Source organism: Pistacia vera, unplaced genomic scaffold (genome assembly GCF_008641045.1).
Source record: "Pistacia vera cultivar Batoury unplaced genomic scaffold, PisVer_v2 Contig804, whole genome shotgun sequence".
NCBI lineage: Eukaryota > Viridiplantae > Streptophyta > Magnoliopsida > Sapindales > Anacardiaceae > Pistacia > Pistacia vera.
The window spans coordinates 526,359-552,359 of NW_022196673.1; the positions used below are offsets into that span (position 1 = coordinate 526,359).

At 34.2% G+C, this 26,001-nt stretch overlaps 3 protein-coding genes and 1 non-coding gene across 4 annotated transcripts; 2 read left to right on the forward strand and 2 right to left on the reverse strand.

Moving 5' to 3' along the window:
• Positions 1-623: 623 nt before the first annotated feature.
• LOC116117353 (protein ROOT PRIMORDIUM DEFECTIVE 1) lies at positions 624-3,488 on the reverse strand. The gene is made up of 2 exons (XM_031403401.1): positions 1,791-3,488; positions 624-982 (listed from the first exon to the last, which is right to left on the reverse strand). Exon 1 carries the CDS (start codon positions 3,274-3,276, stop codon positions 1,921-1,923), a length of 1,356 nt encoding a protein of 451 aa, XP_031259261.1. The 5' UTR covers positions 3,277-3,488; the 3' UTR covers positions 624-982; positions 1,791-1,920.
• Positions 3,489-9,102: 5,614 nt separating this feature from the next.
• On the forward strand, positions 9,103-16,644 carry LOC116117329 (aladin). Its single transcript, XM_031403372.1, has 16 exons — positions 9,103-9,304; positions 9,390-9,445; positions 9,528-9,668; positions 10,375-10,489; positions 10,651-10,750; positions 10,872-11,051; positions 11,389-11,447; positions 11,877-11,964; positions 12,066-12,141; positions 13,188-13,287; positions 13,954-14,005; positions 15,233-15,370; positions 15,722-15,809; positions 16,028-16,095; positions 16,257-16,318; positions 16,468-16,644. Exons 1-14 carry the CDS (start codon positions 9,247-9,249, stop codon positions 16,088-16,090), a joined length of 1,314 nt encoding a protein of 437 aa, XP_031259232.1. The 5' UTR covers positions 9,103-9,246; the 3' UTR covers positions 16,091-16,095; positions 16,257-16,318; positions 16,468-16,644.
• A 7,132-nt stretch (positions 16,645-23,776) lies between these two features.
• Positions 23,777-23,884, reverse strand: LOC116117354. The gene has a single exon (XR_004125937.1). It is a non-coding gene; the product is annotated as a small nucleolar RNA R71 (small nucleolar RNA).
• Positions 23,885-24,061: 177 nt separating this feature from the next.
• Positions 24,062-25,134, forward strand: LOC116117314. The gene is made up of 2 exons (XM_031403351.1): positions 24,062-24,500; positions 24,668-25,134. Exons 1-2 carry the CDS (start codon positions 24,062-24,064, stop codon positions 25,132-25,134), a joined length of 906 nt encoding a protein of 301 aa, XP_031259211.1.
• The last annotated feature ends 867 nt before the right edge of the window (positions 25,135-26,001 follow it).

The following is a 26,001-nucleotide window of genomic DNA, read 5'->3' on the forward strand; positions in this document are numbered from 1 at the left end:
ATATTATTGTTACTATCATTATTTTAAGGTCTATTGATATATTCATTGAGAAAACCCTCATTTCTTTAGAACTATTGTTGATCTTAGATTATGTTGTTTTTAAAGAATGTCTGATTATACTTGATTTGTAAATTTACACTGATTAACCGATATGGAGTGCATGAGCTTAGTTATCTATATTTATATAAACTGATTGAACATGGAGTTCTTTTATAGCAGAAGTGAAATGTGGAATACGATTCATGTAAATTAATATTTTTGTTCAATAAACAATATGGACGTCTAGCACAAAACTGTGATTTTGCAAGCCATTTTGTGTGTTTCACAATTTTCATGATTTATTAATTTATTAATGTCTTTGAGATATCCATAGCACTTTATATAGAATTAGAAATATTTGAAGGATTTTTTTTTTTTTTTTTTTTATCAATGTCAACAAGATAAATCTAATTGGATGAAGTTATAACAGCTTTCAACGAGAAATATTACTAATTTCATTTAAATTGATATAGTAAAATGCTTGTTAGCAATTGCGAAACTGATACGCCCAACAAACATCTTAAGAAGCTCAACCAAAAGGCTAATAGAGCATAGCATAAAAGGCGTTAAAGATACACAGATAGCCTTTGCAGGTCAAGGACTAATAGCAAGTATATTTGAAGAATCATTGAACAAAGTCTTAAGAAAATTACTTATCTAATTGCAAGAATATTTGACAAATGTCCTTGCCATTTCTATGTCATAACTCACTGCTTCAACATGCCACTTTCTAGAACATCCAATGCTTGCTAAGCATCAATTTTCATTTTCAGGTAATTTCTGCACCTTGGAATTGGTCAAACTTTAATCCAAGGTAACTGAAACCAAACGAGACTTAATCTTCATTCACATCCAATCAGCTGTCCAAAGAACTTGTGCATACAGTTGATTCTGTGCCATAGTTTCCTCAAACCCTAGGCCCCTGAGCCAATTGGGTAGCTTCCTATCAAAAAACAAAGGGGAAAAAAGCAGGAAACTTAATTAGCAAGATTCTTCCATACCAGGCAATGCCACATCGAAATACTGCACAAGGCTTTCGACAATATTATCTCAGAGCATAGAATGCTCCATTAAACACAAATTATAGCTTAGATATGAAAGAAATATAGATAGAATAAGAATGGCCAGCACCTCCAATTTAAGATGTTTAAGAGGACCTTCGAGAAACAACCTTCTAGAGAACTGAGAACAAATCGGTTGAGTTCAACCCAAAAAGTAGGATAACCTTATTTTATTCTTCTTGTTCCTCATATTTCACGTGCACCCAAAAGCTTTCAGAGAAAGTGCATGGCAGCGTACATATTAAAAAAAATTTGGGCTAGCAGAAGAATGTTTCTAAAACTTCAGGACCTTATAACTGATCCAAGAAGATTACTGAACAAAACATTTCCCCGCTCAATAATAGAGAACAATATCAACTAAAATTTATATAATAATAAAGCACAAAAGAAAGAGTACTTTTCAACTTCTAATCTAACATAAGCAGAAATTAAAATTCCAACCAACTTAATCAATTGATCTATCGGAACCAAATGCTTACTATTGGCAAGTCCAAAAGATAAATTGTTCATGTTTTCACAGTTCTGAGTCAGAGCAATGATTTCACATAAAAACATACAAGGTAAAAAATATGTCATCATAAACATCTTTCAGCGGCTACAACAAAAAAAATCAATCAAACAAATATTTTAATGGATACGTAGCAACATCTAATAAACAAAATCATGCATTAAGAGGAAAAAGCAACTTACCATCATCATATTTTGAGGCAAATTACTAAATGTATTTCTTGCTCAAACTTCTCCAAGGCATGCTGCTATAATCAAAGCTATTTGAATAATATAAGACATCATGTTGCAAGAGTAAAAGTTTGACATCTCGTTAATTTAAATCACCCCTGAAAGCATGTTCACTTTCACTACTACTTTGCTCAGAGCAGCTATCAAAATCTTCTTCAAATAAACTACATATCTGCCCAAAATTATCATCTGAATTCCCATTCTGAGAACTCTCTAATATTGGAATAACCCAATCACCATCTCCTGTACCTCCCTCATGTATTTTACCAACTCCATTGTCACTCTGCTCCTTAATGTCTTCTTCGTGTTGCAATTCTCTAGTATTTCGACACCCTAACAAGATAAGGTCCAACATTTTCCTTCTAACATCATAAACCGGATTGGGTTCAACCAAACATCCTTTACTATAGGCCTCTCTAAGAAATACTGTTTGAGTACTCCCTTTTGTAGATATATAAAAAATCCCAGGGTGCTTAAGGAGCAACTCTCGCACATTAATTTCCATAGCCAAATCCTTCCTGAAATGCACCAACCTCTCAACCTCAACCATTTTTTCAACTGTCAAGCTCAACAGCTCATGAATTATACCAACCGCACGCTTCTCAAACCTCTCAATCCCTCCACAAGTACGAACCCTCACCGAGTTCTGTTTCCTCTCATAAGGCTTAATATAAGGAAGCCGTTGCCAATTCTTCAACTTTTCCCTAAACCCTTTCCCAATCTCAAACCCCGTGGGAAAATTAATAGGAAATGCAAACTTAACCTCAAATTCACTTAACCATTTTTCTTCATATTCATTCTCCCTCCACTTTTCAACAGCTGCATCACCTAAATTCTCATCTCTATTAGCCAATTCAACAATCTCCAAATCAACCAACCTAAAATCACTACTATATTTCCCTAAAATAGATTCCCGAAAATCTTCAGGCAAACCCAATTCTCTTCTAATCAACCTCAAAGCATGAACATGAAGAGACCCATTTTGGGAAATCAATAACAACTTCTTGATTCTACTCACAGCATCAAATTCACACTGTTTTATAACACTATCTTCTAAATCTAACAAATATTTCATTCTAGCAGTCAATTTACAACAAAAATTTCTCTTCAAAGGGTGTGTAAATACGTGGAAAACATGAGGGTATTTGTGGATAAACTTCCCCATGTGGACATTTAATCCGAGAATGTTTTTCCAGCGAGACATCAACTGAACGGAGACGAAGGGACCGCGCTTTCGAGTGGAGAGGAGTTGGTGGATTGAGAGAATGGTTTTGAGGGTTTTGAGTTTGGTGGCGAGTTTGTCGAGCTTAGAGTCTCTTGTTCTGTTCTCGAGACGGGTTTGGGCTGACTCCACTAGCTTCTTCTTCCATCTCCTTTGTTCCCCAATGGCGATTTGATGAGATAAAGTGTGTTTCCGAAGAGTTTTGAACACAATCATCTTTCTCCCTCCAAACAACTCTGCATACTCAAGCTAAAACCCCTCTCCAATCACGCTCAACTCCATTGCCAACGACACATTCACATACGGCGAACAGATTGATGGAGCTTTCCAAGGTGGGTTCAACAAATCAGATGCATTCAATTCTTGTACCGTTGGGGTTTGTATTTTTGGTGGATAAGCAAGACGCAATTTTTTTAGTAATCAAAATGCCTAGGCACTGAACTGAAGAACGAATGCATCGTATTAAAGAATTGAAGGAAATTACTTTTTAGTCCTAAATTATTTAAAGAGAAGATGTTGTATATTTAAAATCAAAATTAAACCAATTATTACTTTCCTTCTGTTTTATAAAAATTATTGAATAACACGAAACTGTTTTATGCACAATTTATGATTTTATTCTACTAATTTTTTTTTGATATATATTTATTAAAGTTATTGGATTTATTTCTATCCTTTTATTTTTTTTCAATTTCAATTAATTTTGTACTTTTAAGAATTTATAAGTTTGTTATTATTTTTTTTTTAATAAAAATACATGTCATATGAATCTATAATTGAAGCTTAGCAATGTGTACATCTCATTATATATTTGATGACTAAAAGACGTTCCCACCTGAGGTTTAGCGAAATGGTAAGTTGATACTATTAGTTTTATTTATTCCAGATTCCTATCATTACAGTAATACCGTTAGTAACAGTTGGGTTCTCACCTAGATACAGAGCGTGTTATTATTAAACTTCCCTTGAACCTTTTGGAAAAATCACCCCATTCCAAACCACTACCGCTAACCTTTGAGGATGAAGAGATCTTGCAGTTGAGGTTGATTGGCTGCTAGAAAACACACACAATTAACAATACAACCATTGAGGATCGGTCATCAACACCAATCAACAGTCAATTTCAGCAACTTCGACGATCCAAGGATGATTTCATATCACAAATGAGGGTTAGGTGTGCATGAATGGAAAAGGAAGCGGTTAGCAATTTGGGGGTTAATCGGGTGAAGTGTTTGAGGGGTTCTGGTGTGTGAAGTGTAGGGAGTAATTTGGTGGTGATGGGGTTGGCCGATGACGTCGGAATCAAGCCATAGAGCTTGATTCGACGGTTGCACCTGGAGGAGTTTTTGGTTCCCTGAAATTGGTGTTAATCCTTTTAAATCACATTGCATTGACAAATGTGTGTCGGCTTCTCAGCGAAATTTCGTCGAACGATTGGTGTGCAACCTTTGATGATAAAAACAAAGCTAACATTGGAGTAGAATGATGATTGGAAAAATAGCAAACACGACAACACAACAATGCAACAATCTCCAATAAACAAGTTCAACAAAATGCTTAAAATGTCAAAAAAAAAAAAAAAAAAATTCCCAATTTGACATTCAACTAAGCACCTTTGAGAGGAGACGACAATAAATTGACAACAGAAGAAAGATGAGTTTGAGAGGGGTTTTGAAGTGGAATAGCAACTGGTTCGAATGGCATTGGTTGGATGCATTTCCGGTGAGTGGGCCAACCTAAGAAAGGAGAAGAAAGCGCGACAAAGTCGCAAATCCTTAACAAGGTGGCTAGTGGCTATCCAGATTTTATGAATTGGGCATCCACTGCTGTCAGATTATCAGTGGCCTTAGTGCATTCAAGGATAGAACATCTAATACTCTTAGAAATGTTTGCTTTAACGAGCATTAGACTCAAACAGTTCAAGCGTTCCCAATTCTCAAAATGGACTTTTTCAGTTGGCGTACTTAATTCCGTAATGGCATCTGGTTTGCAAACGCCAAATCCAAATCCATATGCCACTACGGAATTAAGTACGCCAACTGAAAAAGTCCATTTTGAGAATTGGGAACGCTCGAACTGTTTGAGTCTAATGCTCATTAAAGCAAACATTTCTAACAGTATTAGAAGTTGCTTCTGACCCCATTTTCCAACTCACCGGCCTAGTTAGTAAATACGGGTACGGCAAAAAAAGGTACGGGAATTTTACGGGTACAATACGACAAACGGTGAAAAATACCTTTATAAAAATTCGATCATAAATTTCAGATACGGAAAAAATACGGTACGAGTATATACGAGTTTAATATGGTGCATTGTCAATAATACGTTTTAAAAAATACGGCAATATCAATCTTAGTTTTAACACTTTTATGGACTACGGTGGTAGAGATGCCAAAGGAAGATATAGAATCTGGCTGATTACAAGCATTTTGGTATCAATAACTGAAGTGGATGGTCTTGATGATGACGAAAATGCTGTAACAGAGAGGCACACAAAGGATATTTACTTGAATTTTTAGTCTTTTAATCATTGTGCAAAATTGCCACCCTTTAAATTTCTGAAATGGTTTCCTTACATAAGCTTCTGCCAGTAAATAAAGTATTGTAATTAGGTTCAGGTTATCTCAAGAACAACAATCATGTGTTGTTACCATAATACTAGGTTCAAAAATCAAACCCAACCCAGAAGGGAATTGTATATAATCAATTTCTTTTGGTGTAATTTTGATGATCTTGTTCTTAATCAAACCTTTATCATCTTTTAAGCTATGTTTCAAAACCCCATCCGTTGTGAGACCTGATAAAGTGACCAAGTCGCGGGTTGGAGCGGTGATGTTACCAATAAAAGATGGACCTGCAAATTTTAAACCTGATGCATCTTTTTTTCCTGATCAAGTGCATGGGCATTTTTATCAACCGCCTCTCAAAGACCTCTACATCTTTTGACTCATCAGAGCCCGTCTGAACCCTCTCCTCTACTTTCTCATCCCCAACCCTAACTTCTACAGGCTTATCAACCCCATTTTCCATTTTCAATGGTGTAGCTTCAAAACCCTAGATTCAAGAAAAACCACCAAAACCCACTTAACCAAACAGATTAAAAATCAATAAAAACCCATTACAGTCATCAAAAACCAATCACAAAAACACCCACCACATCAAAACCCTATAACAATAATCCATCTCCGATTCAAAAACAATATGTACCTCAATAAAAAAAACAGATCTTTCTCTTTTCCCATAACTAATTATAATAATCAACTGAAAAACAACAGATCTTTAAAGCGTTTTCATATGTTTTCATTAAAGATTATGCAAGACTTATAATCAAGTCAGAAACTTTTCCGTCATTCAATAAAAACTAAACATTTGAACTAAAATTAGAAACATAACCCACCTAGAAAAAATGATCACTTTACCTGTATTTGTGTAGGTTTTCGATTTCGATGAAGAAGATTGGATTAAGATGGAGGAAGTAAATTGAAGAAGATGAGGATGTAAGTGTAAGCTTTACACTTTAGAGTGAAGAAGATGACAATGGGAGTTGCCGCTCGACTGAAATGAAGCCGCAATTTGGAGATGCAAATTTGCTGTAGGAATTAGGAATAGGTTTTCTTGGGGATTGGATAAACCCAACATTACTGCAACGGTTTAAGCCACTAAAATGACGTCGTTTTGGGGGTGAGATTATTATTATTTTTTTCAATAGTTTGCGAATAATTCGCGAATTATACGGGAATAATTCGCGAATTATACGGGAACCTTTATTATACGCGAATTATACGGTAGATTTTATAAAATACGTATACGTGCGTTTTATACGCGAATTATATGGCTATCTGTACAATTCGCGTATAATACGCGTTTTTACTAACTAGGCTCACCGGCCCTTCCTCTTCCTCAAAAAACAATGCAATTGGGTGGTGAGGTTGGTGACTGGTGTTGTGGGTGGTGAGGTTGGTGACTAGTGTTGTTGGTGGAGGTCGATTGTTTGGATCACATTATATGACCATTTTAGCCTTTAACTATTAAAATAAAAGAAACAATGTTACTTTTAAGGGTAGAAATTAGAATAAATAAAATCAAGGGTATCAATAATCATTTTGCTAAACCTCGGGTAGGAACATGTTGTTTACTCTATATTTCATATTTGATTGATAAAAGATAAAGGGTGTATATATAGTTTTGTATTTAAGAGTTTAACTAATTCCCCTTGAGATTTACCCAAAATACAATATATGCCCTCAGGTATCAAAAAATGCAATTTCAATTAAATAGTGCAAGAATTTGACTACTGCAAGAGTGAAATTTAGTACCATTAAGAAGTTCAAGTTAGATCTTTATTTGAAAGAGTTAAGGCTTGATTGTATCAAACATCACAATATAGATATCCTCGACTATTGGAAGAATAATTCTAATCGTTATTTGATACTTGTCATGATAACTTGTGATATTATGAGTATACCAATAACAGTTGTTGCTTCGTAGTTCGCTTTAGTATTTGCAACAAAGTGCTTAATAAATATCGAAGCTCATTTCGACCAGATAATGCACAATCTTTGATATGCACTTGGACTTGGCTGTGTAGATATGAAATTAAAGGTAATATGTTAACATAATATCTCAAATGTTTTATTATTTTCGTTTGTTAATATAGTAAGATTGTTAATGCCATAAGATATTAAATATTTATAGTTGTTAATTGTAGATGATAAAATGGACGATGATCGCCTTCTTATGCTATTAATCAACTGGGGATTACATAATCAAGGGAATTCACTAACATCATTGTTGTGTAATGAACTTTGCTTGAAGTAATCTGGTAATATGCTTGCTATTCTTGTGTTATTTGGTAATGTAATTGTGCCTCAGGTAGAAGTTTTGCTTTTTGGATCATTTAATTTTTTGTTGATTGATGACTAAATTGTTTTGGTACACAAATTAGAGGAAATAGATTCTGGCCATGTGTGGGTTCAATTTGTTCAGTTTGTGATATTGGGTTTAGTTTGTTTAGCTGGTGATATTCCCTCTTAAATTGTATTGTGAAATAGTTTTGATTTGAGGTATCTATCACTCTTTATTTGTGTGATCATTTAGTAATTTAATGTATACTTGTTTTAACAATTTTCATTTGGTTTTTTATGACTTTTGACTTTTTTTAATGGTTTTTAAGTTGATCTGTCGTTTATATTATATAACTTTGATTTGAGTTTTATTTGATTTTATATTGAAGAATATGTTAAAAAAATAAGTGACCCGCAGATCCACCCTTACCTGCAAGGGTCGGGTATAAGTTTTATATTTCATTATCTATTTGAAACTCCAATCTATTTCGTCAGTATCTATTTTGATTTGGTTTGTACCCGCCTGGTCCACCTGCTTGTCAGGTCTAGAGCTCTAGTTATCTAACGTTGGATTTGTTGGAGGGGAGGGTGCAGGTGGAGCATCTAAGAAGACAGAAAGATTGGTGGGGCGATTGGGAAGAAAGAAAAATGATTGATTTTTTTTTTCTTAATTTAGAAAGCTGATTTTTTTTCCTTTTATTTAAATAAGTAATAACTAATTTTATAAAAAAACGTGTCATGCCTTAATCTTTATGACGCAGTTACCGTATTACCCTTCATCTATCAAATTTAACGTTAATGTCGAAACGGCAGTTAAGGCACGCTGACCTCATGGGGCAAATTGTATTTTCCGATTCTTGAGCGGATATATTGTTATTTAGGTAAACCTTAGTGGGAAATAAAACTTTTAATATAATATATTGAAGATAAAAGATAAAGAGTATATATAAAATAAGTATTTAGAAGATAAAATATGAATAATGAAAATATAAATGTAAAGATTATTTTGTAAATGAACAGGGTTTATTAAGACGAATTAGAAAGGAGTTTATATTTTATAAATGATAAATGAGAGGGGCGATTAATATTTTAAAATTACTCTTTTAATAATTACTCTTTTAATATTTATATTTTAATTAAAAAAAAAACTAATAAATTGGCTTAAATTAGTTGCATTGCAATTTGCAGCTCAAAATACCACCCATCAACATTTCAACTTCATACTGGTGTGGTTTCAGCTCTGGGTTTCATTATCCTTCAAAACCCTAAAGCTTTTGGGGTTTTCGCCTTAAAACCCTAGACCTTTTGAAGTTTAAATTTCAGAAATTTGAATAATTTTACAATGCCTTGTTTTCCTAATCCTGGTTCTGTTACCATTTGTGAAATCAACCGAGATTTGAGTATATTCCTTCTCTGTCTTTATCTCTTTCTGTACATTTTAATTCAATTTACAATCTCTGATACAAATTTATCATCTTTTTGCAGTTACCGCTGATAATCTATCTGATGATCGAGCTAAAGACACTTACGGAAAACTTCTCGTATGATTCATTTTTGTTTAAAAATCAAGTATGCTTAGTCTGGCAGTCATTCAAATTCAGTTGTTTCCTTTATATATTACAGGGAATGGTGTTCAGTCCGGTGCCGTTTCAGAGTGATGAACCCGATCAGCATGAAACTGAACAGGAAGGGATAAGACACGGAGAAACAGAGGGTTTTTTGTCAACGTTGCTGGGACTTAAACGCATTTTTCATCCCAATCATGTATTTTCTTTTCTTAATTACTATGCCTTTTTGTTTTATTTCCTGATTGAATTGGCAAAGTTTATTTATTTATTGCTTGTAATGTGAAGCATAATGCTTAGTTGAGGATTGTAATAAGTCTGACATTTGGTTAGTTGTTACTAGTATTTAGCACGACCCTGTAATTTGTCGTAAATGGATTTTTTTCATTGTATCTGTTTAGGTAGACAATCCTCTTTTTAAGGAATTTTGGGTATTGTTCTCTTGCTGTGGGATTTTCTCAGTGTGATGGAATGTTTTATTTCATTCTTTTTAATTATGTAACTGATTTGATGTTCTGGAATTACCAAATGTGGGTTGGTGTCTACATTAGAATCTCAAAAGTTTACCTCCCAAGGTAGAAAACAGAATCTTGCTAATGAGGTTTATTTGTTTGTGGTCTCCTCTACTAGTGCTTTGCATGATTTTAGGATACTGCAATTTAAGAATTTGATTAATTGTGCCATTAGTACTTTTGTGTTACAATTGGCAATTTATTTTAAATAATTGATTGCACTGATATTTCATGGTTGTTACTCAAGTTTGAAGATAATGAATAGTACAATATAAACAAACTTAGTCAAAAGAGATCAATGTTAGAGAGTACAATGCCATGCGGAGGCACTGCCATATAAGAAAAGCTGTAGGATTTTATTGAATTACTCTTTTACTTCATAAGGTCTTGTAGGTGAATTTGTTACCTGAGGTTGATCTTCAAGGTGTAAGCTGGCACTCATATAAGCATATCATTGCATTTATCTCTGGTGCGAATCAAGTTTTAGTTCGCGATTATGAGGATTCAGGTTTGTGTTTGATTTTATTTTTCTTTTTAACTATATTTCAGTAATTTGTTGAGTGCACTAGCTACTTATTTTCTATTTTCTGTTAGCATTTCTATTGTTGAAGAGATTACTCCTAGCCTCTTTTATTATATACATACTCATAGAACTTTAATTTTGAACAGAAGGGAAGGATCCATGCATTTTGACCAGTGAGTCTCAAAGAAATGTTAAAGTTCTTGAGTGGAGGCCGAATGGGGGGAGGTCTCTCTCTATAGGATGCAAGCAAGTACCATGTTGCCTCATTATTTTTCTATTAATTTGCTTGGGCTAGCACTTTATGGTAGAATTTTTCTTATGAATGATGAAGCCTATTTAACTTCTCAAGTCTTGAACTGAACTTTAGGGGTGGAATTTGCATATGGGCTGCTTCTTATCCAGGGAATGCAGCATCTGTGAGATCTGGGGCTGCTTCATTCTTGGGAACCCTCTCTAGAGGCTCTGGAACTCGATGGACTCTAGTTGATTTTCTCCAAAGTGGGAATGGAGAACAAATAACGGGTCTCTCGTGGAGTCCTGATGGAAGATATCCTCATCTATTTACATATGGATTATTTGCGAGATGTTATTTTGATTTTATTAGTTAAATTGAAATCTAGATATTACCTTTATCATTTTAGAGCTTACAGGGCAATTACGGATTATCATTAACATGCCATCTCTCTCATTCTTACAGTAGTGTAATAGTAATTTATTTATTTATTTTTTATTTTTTATTTCTAAATTCTGAATTGCGTTTTACTTTATTAAGCAGTCTTTGGATATTTCATATTTAATTACAATCTGACCTCTTTCTTGGTCTGTTCTTATTGGTCGGGTGTTTGCTCAACATATAATTATGAATATCCTTGACCTATCTTTACATGTTTGGCATCAGCATCATATGAGAGCTCATCATTTACCATATGGGATGTTGCTCAAGGTATAGTACTGATTAGATTCAATTAGTTTTCCTTTGGAATATTCTTTTGCACTCGAGATTTGTTTCCTAGTTTGCTGGATAAATTCTGAAGTTAGTTGACATTATTTTTACCATTGCCAAGTAGCTCCTTCATCACTCTTGAAATTTTTTATGATGTATATGCATGTGGAATATAGAAAAACAACAGTTTGTGGTTTATGTTATTCAATGAGAAGAACATAATAGTTTGTATGTCTTTTCCACTGCATGTCTTGAAGCTCTGCAATATAATGCTACATTGTAAATACATTATCTAGTTTATTGTATGAATAGTCTTATCAACAAAAGAATGCTCAAGACGTACCAAATTGAGAATTTTCTTTTTCTTGAAATCAGAGAAGGCTAGACTTCTTTATCCAGTGATATTCATAGTCTTATATAACATTTCAGGGCCAGGGGTACCTATTCGACGTGGATTGGCTGGCATATCAATACTTAAGTGGTCCCCAAGAGGAGATTACTTTTTTTCTGCAAAATTGTACAGTCATAACAGAACTCACTTTTATTTACTTATATGCTTTAATTAAACAAACTATGAACAGTTTAGGAGATGTATCATAATGTTTTTGTTCATTTCAGTGATGGAACATTTTATCTTTGGGAGACTAACACGTGGACGTCTGAACCATGGTCTTCAATTAGTGGCTTTGTCACGGTAAAAAAAATAACGTTGATGTTGGTGACTGTTTTTTCAATTTCATGATCATAACTCAAAAACTATTGTTATTCAGATGTTGTTTATGTGAACCATGCATCCGATTCTTTTTCTTTATTATGTTTTTCTTCTGAATATTGTTATGAATGATGTATGGTTTATATATGAATTTATCTCCACCATCTTGTGTTGTGTGCAAAAAAAAAAAAAAAAAAAAAAAGTGAAAGAGCAGACCACTTGTTTATTTGCTGTCCAGTAGCGGTCAGATTGTGGCATACTCTAATCAAAGAAGCAAAAATATCACTGGAAACACACAAATCTGGTTCTTTGCTTATGGAAAACTTGTTTGGTTTTGGGAAAATGGAGAAAGCCAGAATTTTTTGGTGGTGTGTTTTGTGAGCTCATATCGATTATTTGACTAGAAAGCCAGAAGATTCTTGACTGTTTGTGGAACAAAGTATCTTCAATGCCTGATCAGGATTCTTTACTAATTGAGTGGTCAACTGGTCCTCAAAATAATATAATTTCACAGTTTCCTATCAAAGAAAAAAAAAGGAAAAAAAGAAAAGAAAAAAAGAAAAGAAGAATGGTATATAATTCAACCTTCTTCTGTTTTAGTTTTATAGTGACTTCATCTAGTTTTCTTGAATTTTTACCTTTATTGATTCAAACATAATCACATAAATCTGATTAGGATGACATTAAAAGTACAAAGACCCTTTATGAAAAGTTGTGCTGATTGACTAAATGAGCCTTTTGCAGTCTTTTTTAATGTCATTTGGCTTCATTGCTCATGAGGATTAACATGTATTTCTACCATACATGTGTACTGATTTCTTATTTTATCTTGGACTGGATTCAATTTATTGTTTTGACAAGGATGGCATAACCAACTAGATAATTAACATCTGTGAGTAAGTTGTAGTTTTTCATTTAATTTCATGCTTTATTTTTTCTTGTCAAGTATAATTGTCTTGGGTGCTTCTCATTATACAGTGGGATAAGTTTTTAACTACTTGGCTTTCATTATTCATTGTTGTTATCAGGGAGCAACATGGGATCCTGAGGGACATATGATATTGCTTGCTTTCTCTGGGTCTTCAACATTGGGCTCTATACACTTTGCATCAAAGCCTCCATCATTGGGTATGCTTGCTTGCTTATAAGTTCTTTAAGTTCTCTGTCACCGGTTTCTTTGAGTTAAAGACATTGAGAGACAGTGCATTGGTGTAAGTTTCACGATCACTCATTTTCTTATTTTTTGACGTTAGAAATTGACTGTTTGACTCATTGATTTGAATAGGAATTAAAACAAAGCTTAAGAAATGGAACTTATATGTAAAAGTATTTGAGAAACTGAATAATTGTTCTTTTCCTTTCAAAAAGAAAAAAGGAATGAAACTAATTTGCGGGAGTTTGCAATACTATGTTATTTTTTTTATTAGAAATACAAAATGTATAATATGAAGAGATCTTTCAAACTAAACAATCGATCCGCTAAAAAAGGGCTAGCCTAAGAAAGCTAAAAGATATATACCATTACTCAGTTTGATGAGCGTGCACTAATATATGTCATGATAAAAAAGATTGTCAGAGATAGGACTTGACTGATCGCTCCCAAGGAGAAGTAAATCAGAAGTTTTGGCATATTTAGTTTCTTTTTGACAGTCTTAGAATTTAAATGTTTCAAATGTGATTTTTTCACAAATATTTGCATTGCTCTTTTTTTTTTTTTTTTCCCTCTAAAGAGTAGATTAGTCCATTAATATCAATATGGTGACTGTAATTTCTTTCTTCGATAATTCTCTGCAGATGCACATCTACTACCTGTTGATTTGCCAGAAATAATTTCCTTAACAGGCAGGTAGAGAAAAAAAAACCTTTTATTTAGTGTTTCCCAATATTTGAAAATTTATCATTTTTTCTTTTATTTATTTTATGTTTTGGATAAAATCATGAGTGTTTTTATTTATTTAATTATTTATTTTGTTCTATTTTAAGAAACAGAAATTTATATTATGGTGAAAATTTTCAAGAATAGAACAAGAAATCACTTCAGTAAACAGGAAAGCGAAAAGAATTACTAAACATGACAGCCTAGGACTTCCACGCACGACCAGGACATTCAGAAGTAGCCCTACAAGTGCAAAGCTAGACTAAAAAGTATCCCCAGAAAACCCCACTTCCACAAACTAGTTAAAACAAAGACACAACTCAAATCGTAAGACAATTGCTTCCCAACTATGATGAATAAAGAAGTGGAGAATTCTCTGAATATCTGAAGTTACTGAAGCCCAAAGAGAAGCACATAATATTACTCTAATCCCTTTAAAGGGAGATTTCTTCTTCCAAATGATCTTCAAAGATCCTCATGTTCCCTTCTAACCTAACTACCCCAAAAATACTTCCAAAATACAGAAGCTTTCTACTATTCCTCAAAGGCACTATGATGCTTAAACAGCAAGAACATACACAGGATACAAGGGCACTATGATGCCCAAACTATCAAGTGGTTGTTTAATGCCCGAGGGATTATCTTTTGTCACACTGAGTCATATACCTTTGACTCAATGAAAAACTACATATAAAGTGAGAAAAGAACTCAAAAAAATTTGAATCTTCCAGTTCTATATATCATTGCCAGTGTTATTACAATCAAGTAGTTGTCCGAGGATTTATCTTTTTTATCATGTATTTGCCATAGATTCAGCCATAAATTCAAGGTTTTGTTAGCTTCAAATTGACAGATGTTAACAGGAAAAACATTTCCAACTTTATATGGTTCTGTGTATCACACAATTTTGAGTTTGAGTCCAGTTATTTGTAGAAGCTAACAAAACTCAATTCTTTTATTTAGTCATTCAATCCATTTAAAATCTTGTAAGAGTCTCTCATTCATGCGCCAACACCCAGGTAAAATTAGAGTTGCCTTCTCAGGTTAATTTCAAGATTATGTTTCCTTCTATGTTATTGTTATTAATAAAATGATTTACATGCTGTAAGGTGCATATGTTCCAAATATTTTTCAAAATCAATGCCACAACTTAGCATTAATCTGACTACTCTTATTTTTGCATGTTATATTGTGCAGTCAAGGAATTGAGAAGATAGCATGGGATGCTTCAGGGGAGCGATTAGCTGTATCTTATAAAGGGGGTGATGATATTTACAAGGGTCTGATTGCAATATATGATGCTAGAAGGAGTCCTTTGATTTCCGTATCACTAATGTGAGTTGTTTTTTCCACTATTAAGTAACTGCTTAACATGAAAACCATGAGATGATAAGGACTTAAAGATTATTAAGCTCTAAACCTGTTTAAAAATCTCTGCTTTTGGGCCATTATACATGAATGCTGGACTCAATTCCAACTATCCAAATTAATGTGACCTAACGATGTTAAATATTGTAAGAGTTATGAAAAAAAAGGCATTGCGATGGATCTTTTTATATATGTTCTTATTGACTTTGTTATATAATTGTGAGTATCATTTTGTTTATATGATTTGAATGATTTAGACGAGGGTGACCTTTGCAATTAGTCTGTGATTAATTTTGGTATTTGTATTGTATGAATCAGCGGTTTTATTAGAGGGCCTGGGGACAATCCGAAACCACTCGCCTTTTCATTTCACAATAAATTCAAACAGGGACCATTGCTATCTGTGGTAAGCCCTCACTACTTACTCAACATTTCCTTTTTTACTTTCATGTTTTTGAAACTCCGGAACCTATTGAGCACACATTGTTGTGTGAACTGCATGTTTTTAATTTCATAATGGAGAACTTGCTACAGATTGTGACGTTTGTGTATTGAGTTTTGAGACTAGTCATATTAATTTCACCACTTAAGGAATTATGCATTTTGTCTTCTTCATTAATGCAGTGCTGGAGCAGTGGATTTTGCTGTACCTATCCTCTCATTTTTCGATCTCATATTCTTCCTTAGTCAAGGTATATATGACTTTCTTCTAGTTTTATTTTATTTTTTAAACCACATTTTGTAAATAGTAAAAATGCAAATTCCTTTTAAGCTACTTGTTTGAAGTTGTGTGTCACTCTTAATAAATTGTTTGGCTGATATTGTTCCTCCATTGTTTCCAATGAATGTGTAGTAATAATTTAGCAGCCCAACCAGAGGTGGTGATGAAGAAGGCAGATGCAATCTTGGGACAAGGTATAGTATTGATTCTCCTCTGAAGGATTAGTACTGTCACTGAAACAGTAAAATATTATTTACCTTCTGGATTGAAAAATAATATATAGAGATTGATTTTCTTCTCTCTCTCTCTCTCTCTCTCTCTCTCTCTCTCTCTGTCTCAATAGTTGGAACATGGGACTATATGCTTTGAGAGGCAAGCAGGGAAGCTGTGTTAACTTTTGTGGAAACAAATGGGTGATGTGATTATTTGGTGAAGAATCCAGGGAGTCTTTTTTAAGATGTATTAATTTTGATATGCAATGTAGATGCTATTTTTGAAGAGTTGGTTTCTTGATAAATAATTAAGCTATAAACACTAATTTATAAAAATCACACATCTTTAATACAACTTTTTATATAAAAGATAAAAGAGATTAATTAAATTTATCTTGTTCCATAATACAAAAATTATAGAAAATTTAAATGAATATATTATCACTAAGTTAATGTATAAAAGTTTGAATTGATCAACTCAAATCTTTTAATTTAAGATTAACAAATTAAAGATGTTTTGACACATTTTAACTTGCAGAATCAGTGTTATTGTTGGAATCACTTGGTTAATGATAAAGAAATAGCATAGTCATTGAGAAATTTTCAACTAATTTTAAAAATATTACGCATTTTGTCTTCTTAAATAATGCTTTGCTGAAGCTGGTCTAAGGATGGCGAAATCCATGGAGGAATTGACCCTCCTGAATTTTTTTTTTTATAAGTTCATGTTGTATATTAATTTAATCCTATACATTTTGATTTTCACATAAATATCCTTAAAAATTTCAATTTAATCCTTCTAAATTTTGCAAAATTTCTAACAAATATTAATAATTAAAGATGATTATCTTAGTTTTAGCTCTATTAAGTGTTCATTAATGAGTTTTATTCAATGTATTTTAAGCATGTTGAGTACAATGGCTTATATAAAATATCAATATTAAAGTACCAGTCATTCCCTATAATCATATTATTGTTTGTAATTTGACCCCATGCCTTAAGTTCTCGGCGAAATCAAAGGATAAATTTCCAAAGCTTAGAGGATCTTCCCAAGATACAAAACGGTTATTAAAGAGCAGGTGGCATGACGAAGGAATAAGAAAATGATGTCAAAAGTGGAGGCAATTTTAAAGAAAAAAGTTGGAATATTAAGAAATATAGATTAAAAATATGAAAAATTCACCATTAAAATTAAAAATTTGAGGAATTAATTATTAATACTTCTACTGTTAAATCTCAATAAATTAATATTTGATAAATTAATAATTTTGATTAAATAATATTTATAAGCTTTATGCTTTAGGTAACAATCTTTATAGCCCATATAAATCGAAAGAAAACACCATTTACGGGGGGGTTTAGTTTGGGATCATTGTAGTTTGTTCCATAATTATTTATAGGTCAACTTTATAAATAATCTACTAAGATAGTTGTTTTTCTTAAATTTAAAATAACTTTTGTTTTTAGGAGATGATATATAAACAATGTCAAGTTAAAAAATAGTTATATTTGAAATCATTTTTTTCTATTATTAAAATCAATTTAAATTCAAGTTTTTAAATAAAAAAATTTGAAATTAAAAACTTAGACTAGGGAGTTGCCGAAAAATAGTCGTTGGCGGTGGCGGCCATTGTTGCTAAAAAACTTTCTGGCGGTGAGTGGGATGTCACCACTGGCACCATTCCGCTCACCTTCTGTCGATTTACGCACTGGTGCTGGCAGTGCTGTAAAATATTATGGTGTTTTGTCGCAGCGAGCCGGCAAAATTTGGCCAAAAAGTTGTTATCACATTTTTTCATCAAACAGTTGGCACCATCATATAGATTTTCGGTCGAAGATTCCAATGGTGCAAGTGGTTTACAGTTCATCGGCGATGGTCTTCGGCCACTGCTGGCGGTGGTTGGCTAGCAACTATGGGTCAATTTTGATATTTTGATATTTTTACATTTTTTAATTATTTTATTAATCTAATTTTAAAAGTTAATTATAAATTAGAATGTATGTAAATCTTAGGGCATTTTGGTAATTGACTATTCTATAAGTGTTTCTGAAATCTAAAAGCTAGAATTAGGGTGAGTTTGGGAGTGCTCTTATTTCTTAAGATAAAAGTGTTTGGTAATAGAGATGGCAATGGGTCAAGTATTTCCGGATACCCGACCTGACCCGTCCTAAAAAGGTCAGGCTTTACCTGGTGTTAGTAGGGTTGGGCTTGGGCTTGGGCTTGGGCCTAAGACTGATTTTAAGGCCCGTCCTTTGGTACAGGCCGGGCATGTGTATGTCTTCAGTCCCGACTTGATAATTTTACTATTAGTTTTAATAAATTACCCTTATACTATATATCTAATTACAGAATTATCTTACATATATGAAAAAAATTTGAAATTTATTAATATTTGATGAGTATTAAAAAATAAATTAGTATTTAAAACTGCTTCTAAAGTTAAAAATATAAAAAAATTGAAATTTATTAATATTTAAAAATTCACATTATATAAATGGGCGGGCTTGGGCTGAGACTGAGATTACAAAAAGCTTGGGTCAGGCTTGGGCTTTACTTGTCATCCCTGTGACGGGCCCGGGCCGGGACTAGGCCTTTGTCATGGGTTCAGGCTTGGGCTCGGGCCAAGGGGTACCTGGGCCTAGCCGGCTCATTGCCATCTCTATTTGGTAAACATATTTGAAAAGTGATTATGCAAGAAGTAGGTTATGAAATAATCCATTTTATTAAAGAATTTCAAAAGTAGGTTTAGTAACATTTGGAATTCAAAAGCTGCTTATGAAAATATAATTACATAAATACCCTTGTCATAATATTCAAATTTAAATTCTTTTAAAAAAATTAGGAAGGAATAAATAAATAAAAAATATAATTATAAGTACTGGAATCTGGCTAGTAGTAGGGGTGTTAGGTTTCAGGTACCCTGCATTTTTTAAAGAAACCGGAACCGGAATCGACGGTTCCTTGAAATTTGGAACCGGAATCAGAACTGATGGTTCCGGTTCCTAGATACCTAGAACCGGAACCTGTAACAATGGTTTCGGTTCTGGGTACCCTGTAAAATTCACGACCCCCCAAAAGTTTTTAAAATGGTAAAAAAACCCTTAAAAGCTTACAAATACCCCCCACCTGGAACTTGTTAACAAAAATAAAATTACAAATTATAAATTCAAAATAAATAAAATTGCAAATTATAAATTCAAAATTACAAACTCCATTACTTTGTAAAGATAGATTCTCAAAAGTCAAACCAACTTACTTTAAATGTTATGAAATATAAATATAAATGTATTCATGTTACTTTTTCTACGAAAGTTTTTATTAACCCCCTACTATTTAATTTTATTTTATATTAGTCTTGGTTCCTGGTTCCTAACTATAAGAACCGGAAGCGGAATCGCACAATAACGGTTCCAAAAATTTGGAACTGGAACCTACCCGTTGACGGCCGGTTCCAGGTAGGAACCGGAACCAAACCCCAGGTACCTGCAGGTTCCGGTTCCAATCGGTTCTTTTGAACACCCCTAGCTGGCAGAGTCGCTTTAAAGAAGGCAATCGTAGTCAAGAGCCATAAAAGACATCCTTAGCGTTTGCGTTTGTTTCCGAAATTGATTAAACTAAGGCTTTAGCGCTTTACGTGAATCTGTCGCCCTTGCTTCTGCATCCTTCACCCTTGGCCAGACTGAAGTAATCTCCTACGGATGGATACTCAATTCATAAACTGAATTTCATGGTTGAATCAATGGTATTGGATTTATGCTTCGAATAAGGAAAGACATTGAGTAAGCACGACCCAAAGGTTCTTTTTGAAGTGGTCATCGTCGGCTAAGAGACTTTCTGAACTCACCTATGTGGAAGCCTCCCTAAAAAAAAGAATGCAACTAGCTTCTTAGTCCAACCAACTGTACGTTATCAGCGAAAGATGAGAATCAGTCAATGTTAGCAACCCACTTAGAAACTGCTAGCTGAAGGGATTCTTGAGTTCAGTAACTGCACTAGCTACTATCTGGATTTAGTAAGAGTAGGGATAAAACTAGATTCATAGATCGGTCAGAGTCGTTAACGACTTCGCCTCCATCTTTGAGAATTGACACAATGACATTCCCTTCTCCTTACCTAAGCTTTAAGGGAACAGATAGAGGGACAAATTACTCAAAAGAAGCAGCCTTGATAGGATAGAATAAGACTCTCTGCGTAGCTACAGATAGGATAAAAGGTGTGAATGGAAGCGTAGTGTCGGTCTGGCTTCCTTCTTGGCTTTTTCCTATCAAGCTGAGGACTGATTGAGCTTAGTTACTGCCCTGTGGGTTACAAGGTTGGTTTGAAATCGAAGATTGAAGGAAAGGTGGGAATATGCCTTTAGCTAAGCTACTTAGGGTCTTTTCTGTACCCATGACCTGATCCCGTTGATTAGTGATCAGGACGATACGATTGGTTGTAAGACTTGGTTAGAACACGAGGTTTAGCTGAATATTAGTTATTAGTTTTTGAATTGGAATGCCATCGTGCTTGAGTGTGTGAATTCCCTTCAAGACAAGAAGAGGAGCTTTAGAGCGCCCAAAGGAGTAAAGATCAACTATCATATTCCCATCTTTTGATGCTTAGTTGCCCTTCCGCAACCTGTTTTGAAACCTATATGCCACAAGTTTCCTAATCTCATGAATAGGTTTAGCTCCTTCACCAATCCAATCATGATTTACAAGGTCAAGAGATTACGGAATTCTCTACCAGTGCTTGAGATTGAGTGAAATGGGGTACTGGCTTGAAACTCAAAATGCGAACACGAGTTTCCCCATTATCTGTTGCTCGTTTCCATTGGAAGAAAGAAGGCCAAGGCACTGCCATTAAGATGAAAGAGTAGGAACGAAACTTCCATTCCACTGCGTTGAACCTTCAACCAAGCTGATTGGACTGAAGCAAAAGATCAATCACCGAGCCGGGCATTGCTTCTTGCTTAGTCTTATTCTGATTATGGACCTATGACAACTCAACCAGGGCTTCTGCTTCCCGCTCCTCCTAAATAAGAACTAGAAGGCACCCCTTATCGCCCCATGGCATCTGGTTAGGACACACAGTGCATTCTATTCCAAAATAGTGGACTCTGTAATAGCATTATGCCTTTTCGAAGACAGAGCACTTGTGTCACAGATGCTATATCCGCAAGGATTCCAAGTGTTCTAATTCATCTCGTTACAGCCACACTAAACATGACTGCTTGTTGTATACTCCTGCTACTCCGACCTACGCTTCTCACATCATTAAACAAACTCCGATTGACTTGATTCTAGTGGTGTTTGAAAGATAAGAGATAGCGCTATAACTTTTATGTTTCGGTCGTGATCCAGTTCAATCTGGAAGATGGTTAAAAATTGATTCGAAAGTTACGTCTATGCATAGAAGACAAGCAGACGCGAGTTCTGGAACATGCCTCAGTGTTGCTATGATAACTTGAGCTAAAGACCTCATATTTGGATGATTCTTGGACCATTAGAAATATGATTCAAATAGATACAATTAATATGTTTATGGCTTGGTCAGATTCAGAAGTTTTCATGCTAAAAAGTGGAAGTCTTTTGGCGTACAATTTTCCAGTAGCAGCTGTTAAGGAGAAATGGACAGAAAACGGAAACTTAGCCTAGCTACCATAAATTCTTCAGAATGAACTGGGAGCTTTTCCACATATTTTTGTAAAGCTTTGGAAGTCTAATGTACCTAGAATTTTACGGTTCGTTATTCCAAGATTTCTAGAGGAAGATATTCTTGTTTTAGTACCAAAGGGTCAGACATAGGAATCCTAATTCTATAGGGACTCTACTTAAGATTAATGCAAATTTTATTCTCCTATTTTGTATAGGATTTTTCCCATTACTTTCCCACAACCGTAGCACTATACAAGGATGTCTTTAGGTATTTTTTTGGGCAGACAAAAACTTTGAGGGAGGCAAGGAGAAGAGACATCAACTTGGAAAGAATTGGAGGCAGGAAGAAGAGATCTACCTAGGGTTTCATCTTTTTCTCTTGTACTTCATGTTTTTGAAGGAGTAGAGGTTTGTTTTCCTTATGATCATGTGTAACTAATTTATTTTCTAGGGATCCGATGTAACCTAACATGAAGGTTTTATGCTTTGATTAATTTTATTGTTCTATTCATTCAATATATTTCTAGTTTCATTAATTGCACTTAATTCGATCTTGATGTTTTATATGAAATAAGTATGGTAAACATCATATGCTAACTTTGAAATACAAAACAATTGATTATTTGAGACAAGGTAAGGTAAACATCATATGCAAACCTTGAATAGCTCTTTTGAATGATTGGATTGTGTTGAGGCAAACATCAAGCTAGGTACAATTTGGTTCATATTTTGAGTACTTCTTGTTCTTAATGGGTTCTTGATTGTTAGACTTTACTAAACATCCTACTGAGTTTAATGGTTAAGAATACTTGGTTAAACTCGAACATCAAACGGTAATATCATAATGATGGAAGGCTGAACCCTAGAAATTGGATTGAGATGACAATAAATTAGTTATTAGCAGAGAATCAGATTGTTATGGTGAAATCGGATACCTAGATTTTTCTTGTGCTGGTTTTCAGTTAAATTTTAATTTTTTTTATTAAATTCAGTTGGTTAAGAATTTATTTTGCTTCCTTAGTAATTAGTTTATTTTATTTGTTTAATTAAGGCATAGTATATTAGGATTAATTGAGTGCTTACAAATCTCTGTGGGATCGACCCCTTGCTTTTGCACACTAGACTAGGATAGCGATTTGTGCACTTGCAAGGTATTAAAATTGTTCATCAACTTTTTGGCACCGTTGTTGGGGGTAACGTGTGCTTTAATTTTTATTGTTTTTGTTATTTAATTTAAATTTTTTTTTTTTGTCTGGAGCTTCTTTTTGTTTTTATTTCTTTTGGTGTGTTAGTTCTTGAATGCAAGGACGTCGATCATTAGACAAAGAATTATTTCCTTATATTGACAGAGTGGACTTAATCGGTTAGAAGAAGAAGGAAACTGACATTTTTGCAAAGTCCTCAGAATCAAGTTCTAAATCTGAATTAGAGAAAATGGCTGAATTACCATGTCCTATGAAGGAGTACACACGTCCTACTATAGGAAAGTCGCCATCCTGCATAGTCTTGAATGCTGCAGCAAGGAATTATGAGTTGAAGAACGTTCATTTTCAGATGCTTCCTTCATTTCATGGAATAGCCATAGAGGACCCTTTAATTTTCATTCGTGATTTTTACTCAACCGTTCAAACTTTTCCTTTGTAGAGTTTGTCTGAAGATCAATTGCGGATGAGATGCTTTCCATATACGCTGAAGGATGCAACGAAGAAATGGTTCATTTCTTTGACCCCAGCTTCACTTACCACCTAGGGTGCAGTCTACAATAAATTTATAGGTAAATTCTATTCTCATGTGAAGACTGCTGAATTGAGAGGTAAGATTGCTACCTTTACGCAAATAGAAGGTGAGTCATTCCATGAGGCTTGGGAACGTTTTAAATTGCTTTTAGTCCAATGTCCCCACCATAGATACCCTTTAGAATTGTTAAATCAATTTTTCTACGATGGATTTACACAGGCTTGCCAAGCCATAGTTGATAATGTTGAAGGTGGTGCCATGGGAGAAAAGACTTCACAAAAGACATACGAGTTGTATGAAATGCTTGGAGCCAATTTGTAGTAGAAAAGTATTAGAGGAAGATCAAAAGGGATGTATGAAGTAAATACTAACACTGAATTGGCGATGCAAGTTTTAGAGTTGACCAAGCAGATGAAGACCATGTGCAACATGATGATAGAACAAGGGCAAAATAGTTCCAACGAGGTATGTGCTATTTGTAATAATCTTGGACATGCAACTAACATTTGTCCTTCTAGTGAAAATTTTCCAGAGTTTGTAGAACATGCTAATGTGATGAATTCCTACAACCAAAGGCCTAATAATCCTTTTTCAAACACTTATAATCCTGGTTGGAGGAATTATCCCAATTTTGCTTGGAGAAACAATCAGCAACACACAAGCTCTGGCAATAACAATCAACAAAGGAAACCTTCATTGGAGGAGACATTGGATAACTTTATTCAAGTGTCTCAAAAGAACAATCAAAACTCGAACAAAGATACCAACAATAAGAGGCATCCATCAGGAAGTTAGAGGTTCAAATAGGACAAATAGCAGAGGCAGTGCAAGGACATGTACTTGAAAAATCACCAAGCAAACCTGAGCAAGCGAAGGCAGTCACAACTCTAAGGAGTGGTAAGTTAATTAATAAGGAGATTAATTCTAAAACTAATGAACCCTTAATTGATCATGCAGGGAAAGATAAAGTTGAGGAGAAGCTATCGAGTGCACCCATTCAGAGTGAAAATATTGACTCTACATATGTTCCACCCAAGCCTTATGTTCCACATGTGCCTTTTCCAAGTCGATTGAATAAAAGCAAATGGGATAAGTCATTTTCTAATATTTATGATATTTTGTCTAAAGTTAATGTTAACTTACCCTTGCTTGATATGATTAGGAACATGCCTGCTTATGCTAATTTTTTCAAGGAGCTGAACACTCGAAAGCATAAGTATGAGCCTAATGAGAAGGTGATTGTTTCTGAGACAGTGAGTGTAGTGCTTCAATGCAAATTGCCACCCAAATTGAAGGATCTTGGGAGTTTTATTATCAACATCACTGTTGGTAATAAACAAAAGGAAAGAGCAATGTTGGACCTAGGTGCAAGTATCAACCTGATGGCATTCTCAATCTATAAGCAGTGTGATTGGGAGAGCTAAAGCCTACAATAATGACGTTGCTATTAGCCCACCGTTCAGTAAAGTATCCAAGAGGTATTGTTGAGGATATTTTAGTTCAAGTTGATAAACTCATTGTGCCTGTAGATTTTGTGGTTTTAGATATGGAGATGATGTCAAACCTTAGTAGTGAGTTGTCGATTCTGCTTGGAACTCTTTTCATAGCCACAACAATGACAATCATCAATGTGCAGAATGGAAAACTAAAGATGACACTTCTCGATCAAACCGTCAAATTTTCAGTTTTCAAGTCTTTATCATTACCTTCAGAAACTAATGATTGTTTTCTTGTAGATTCTTTGGATTCTATTATTTTTTCAAGTTTTCTACAGGGAGAGATGGAAGATAAATTGGAGTTGGCTTTGACAGTAGAAGATGATGAGCTTATTGATGAAGAGGCTAAGCAGTACTTAGAGGTGTTGGATAGCATAATTTCTGAGATGTCTGATGAAAAATTAAGGATGGCTATAGAACAAGTAGATGCTAAGCTAGTTTCTTCCATAGAATCGCCACTTGAGCTTGAGTTGAAGCCATTACCACCTACCTTTAAGTATGCATATTTAGGAGAAAATCAAACTCTTCTAGTGACTATAGCTTCAGAGCTTACCTTAGAGAAAGTAGAAAAATTACTTAGCGTGTTGAGTGAGCATAGAGCAAACATAGGTTAGACAATAGCTGATATCAAGGGAATTAGCCCTACCATGTGCATGCATAGGATTTTGTTAGAGGAGGAAGCAAAACCTTCGAGGGAGACTTAGATGAGATTGAATCCACATCTGAAAGAGGTGGCTAGAGCTGATGTGTTGAAATTACTTGACGCTGGGATTATTTATCCTATTTCCTATAGTA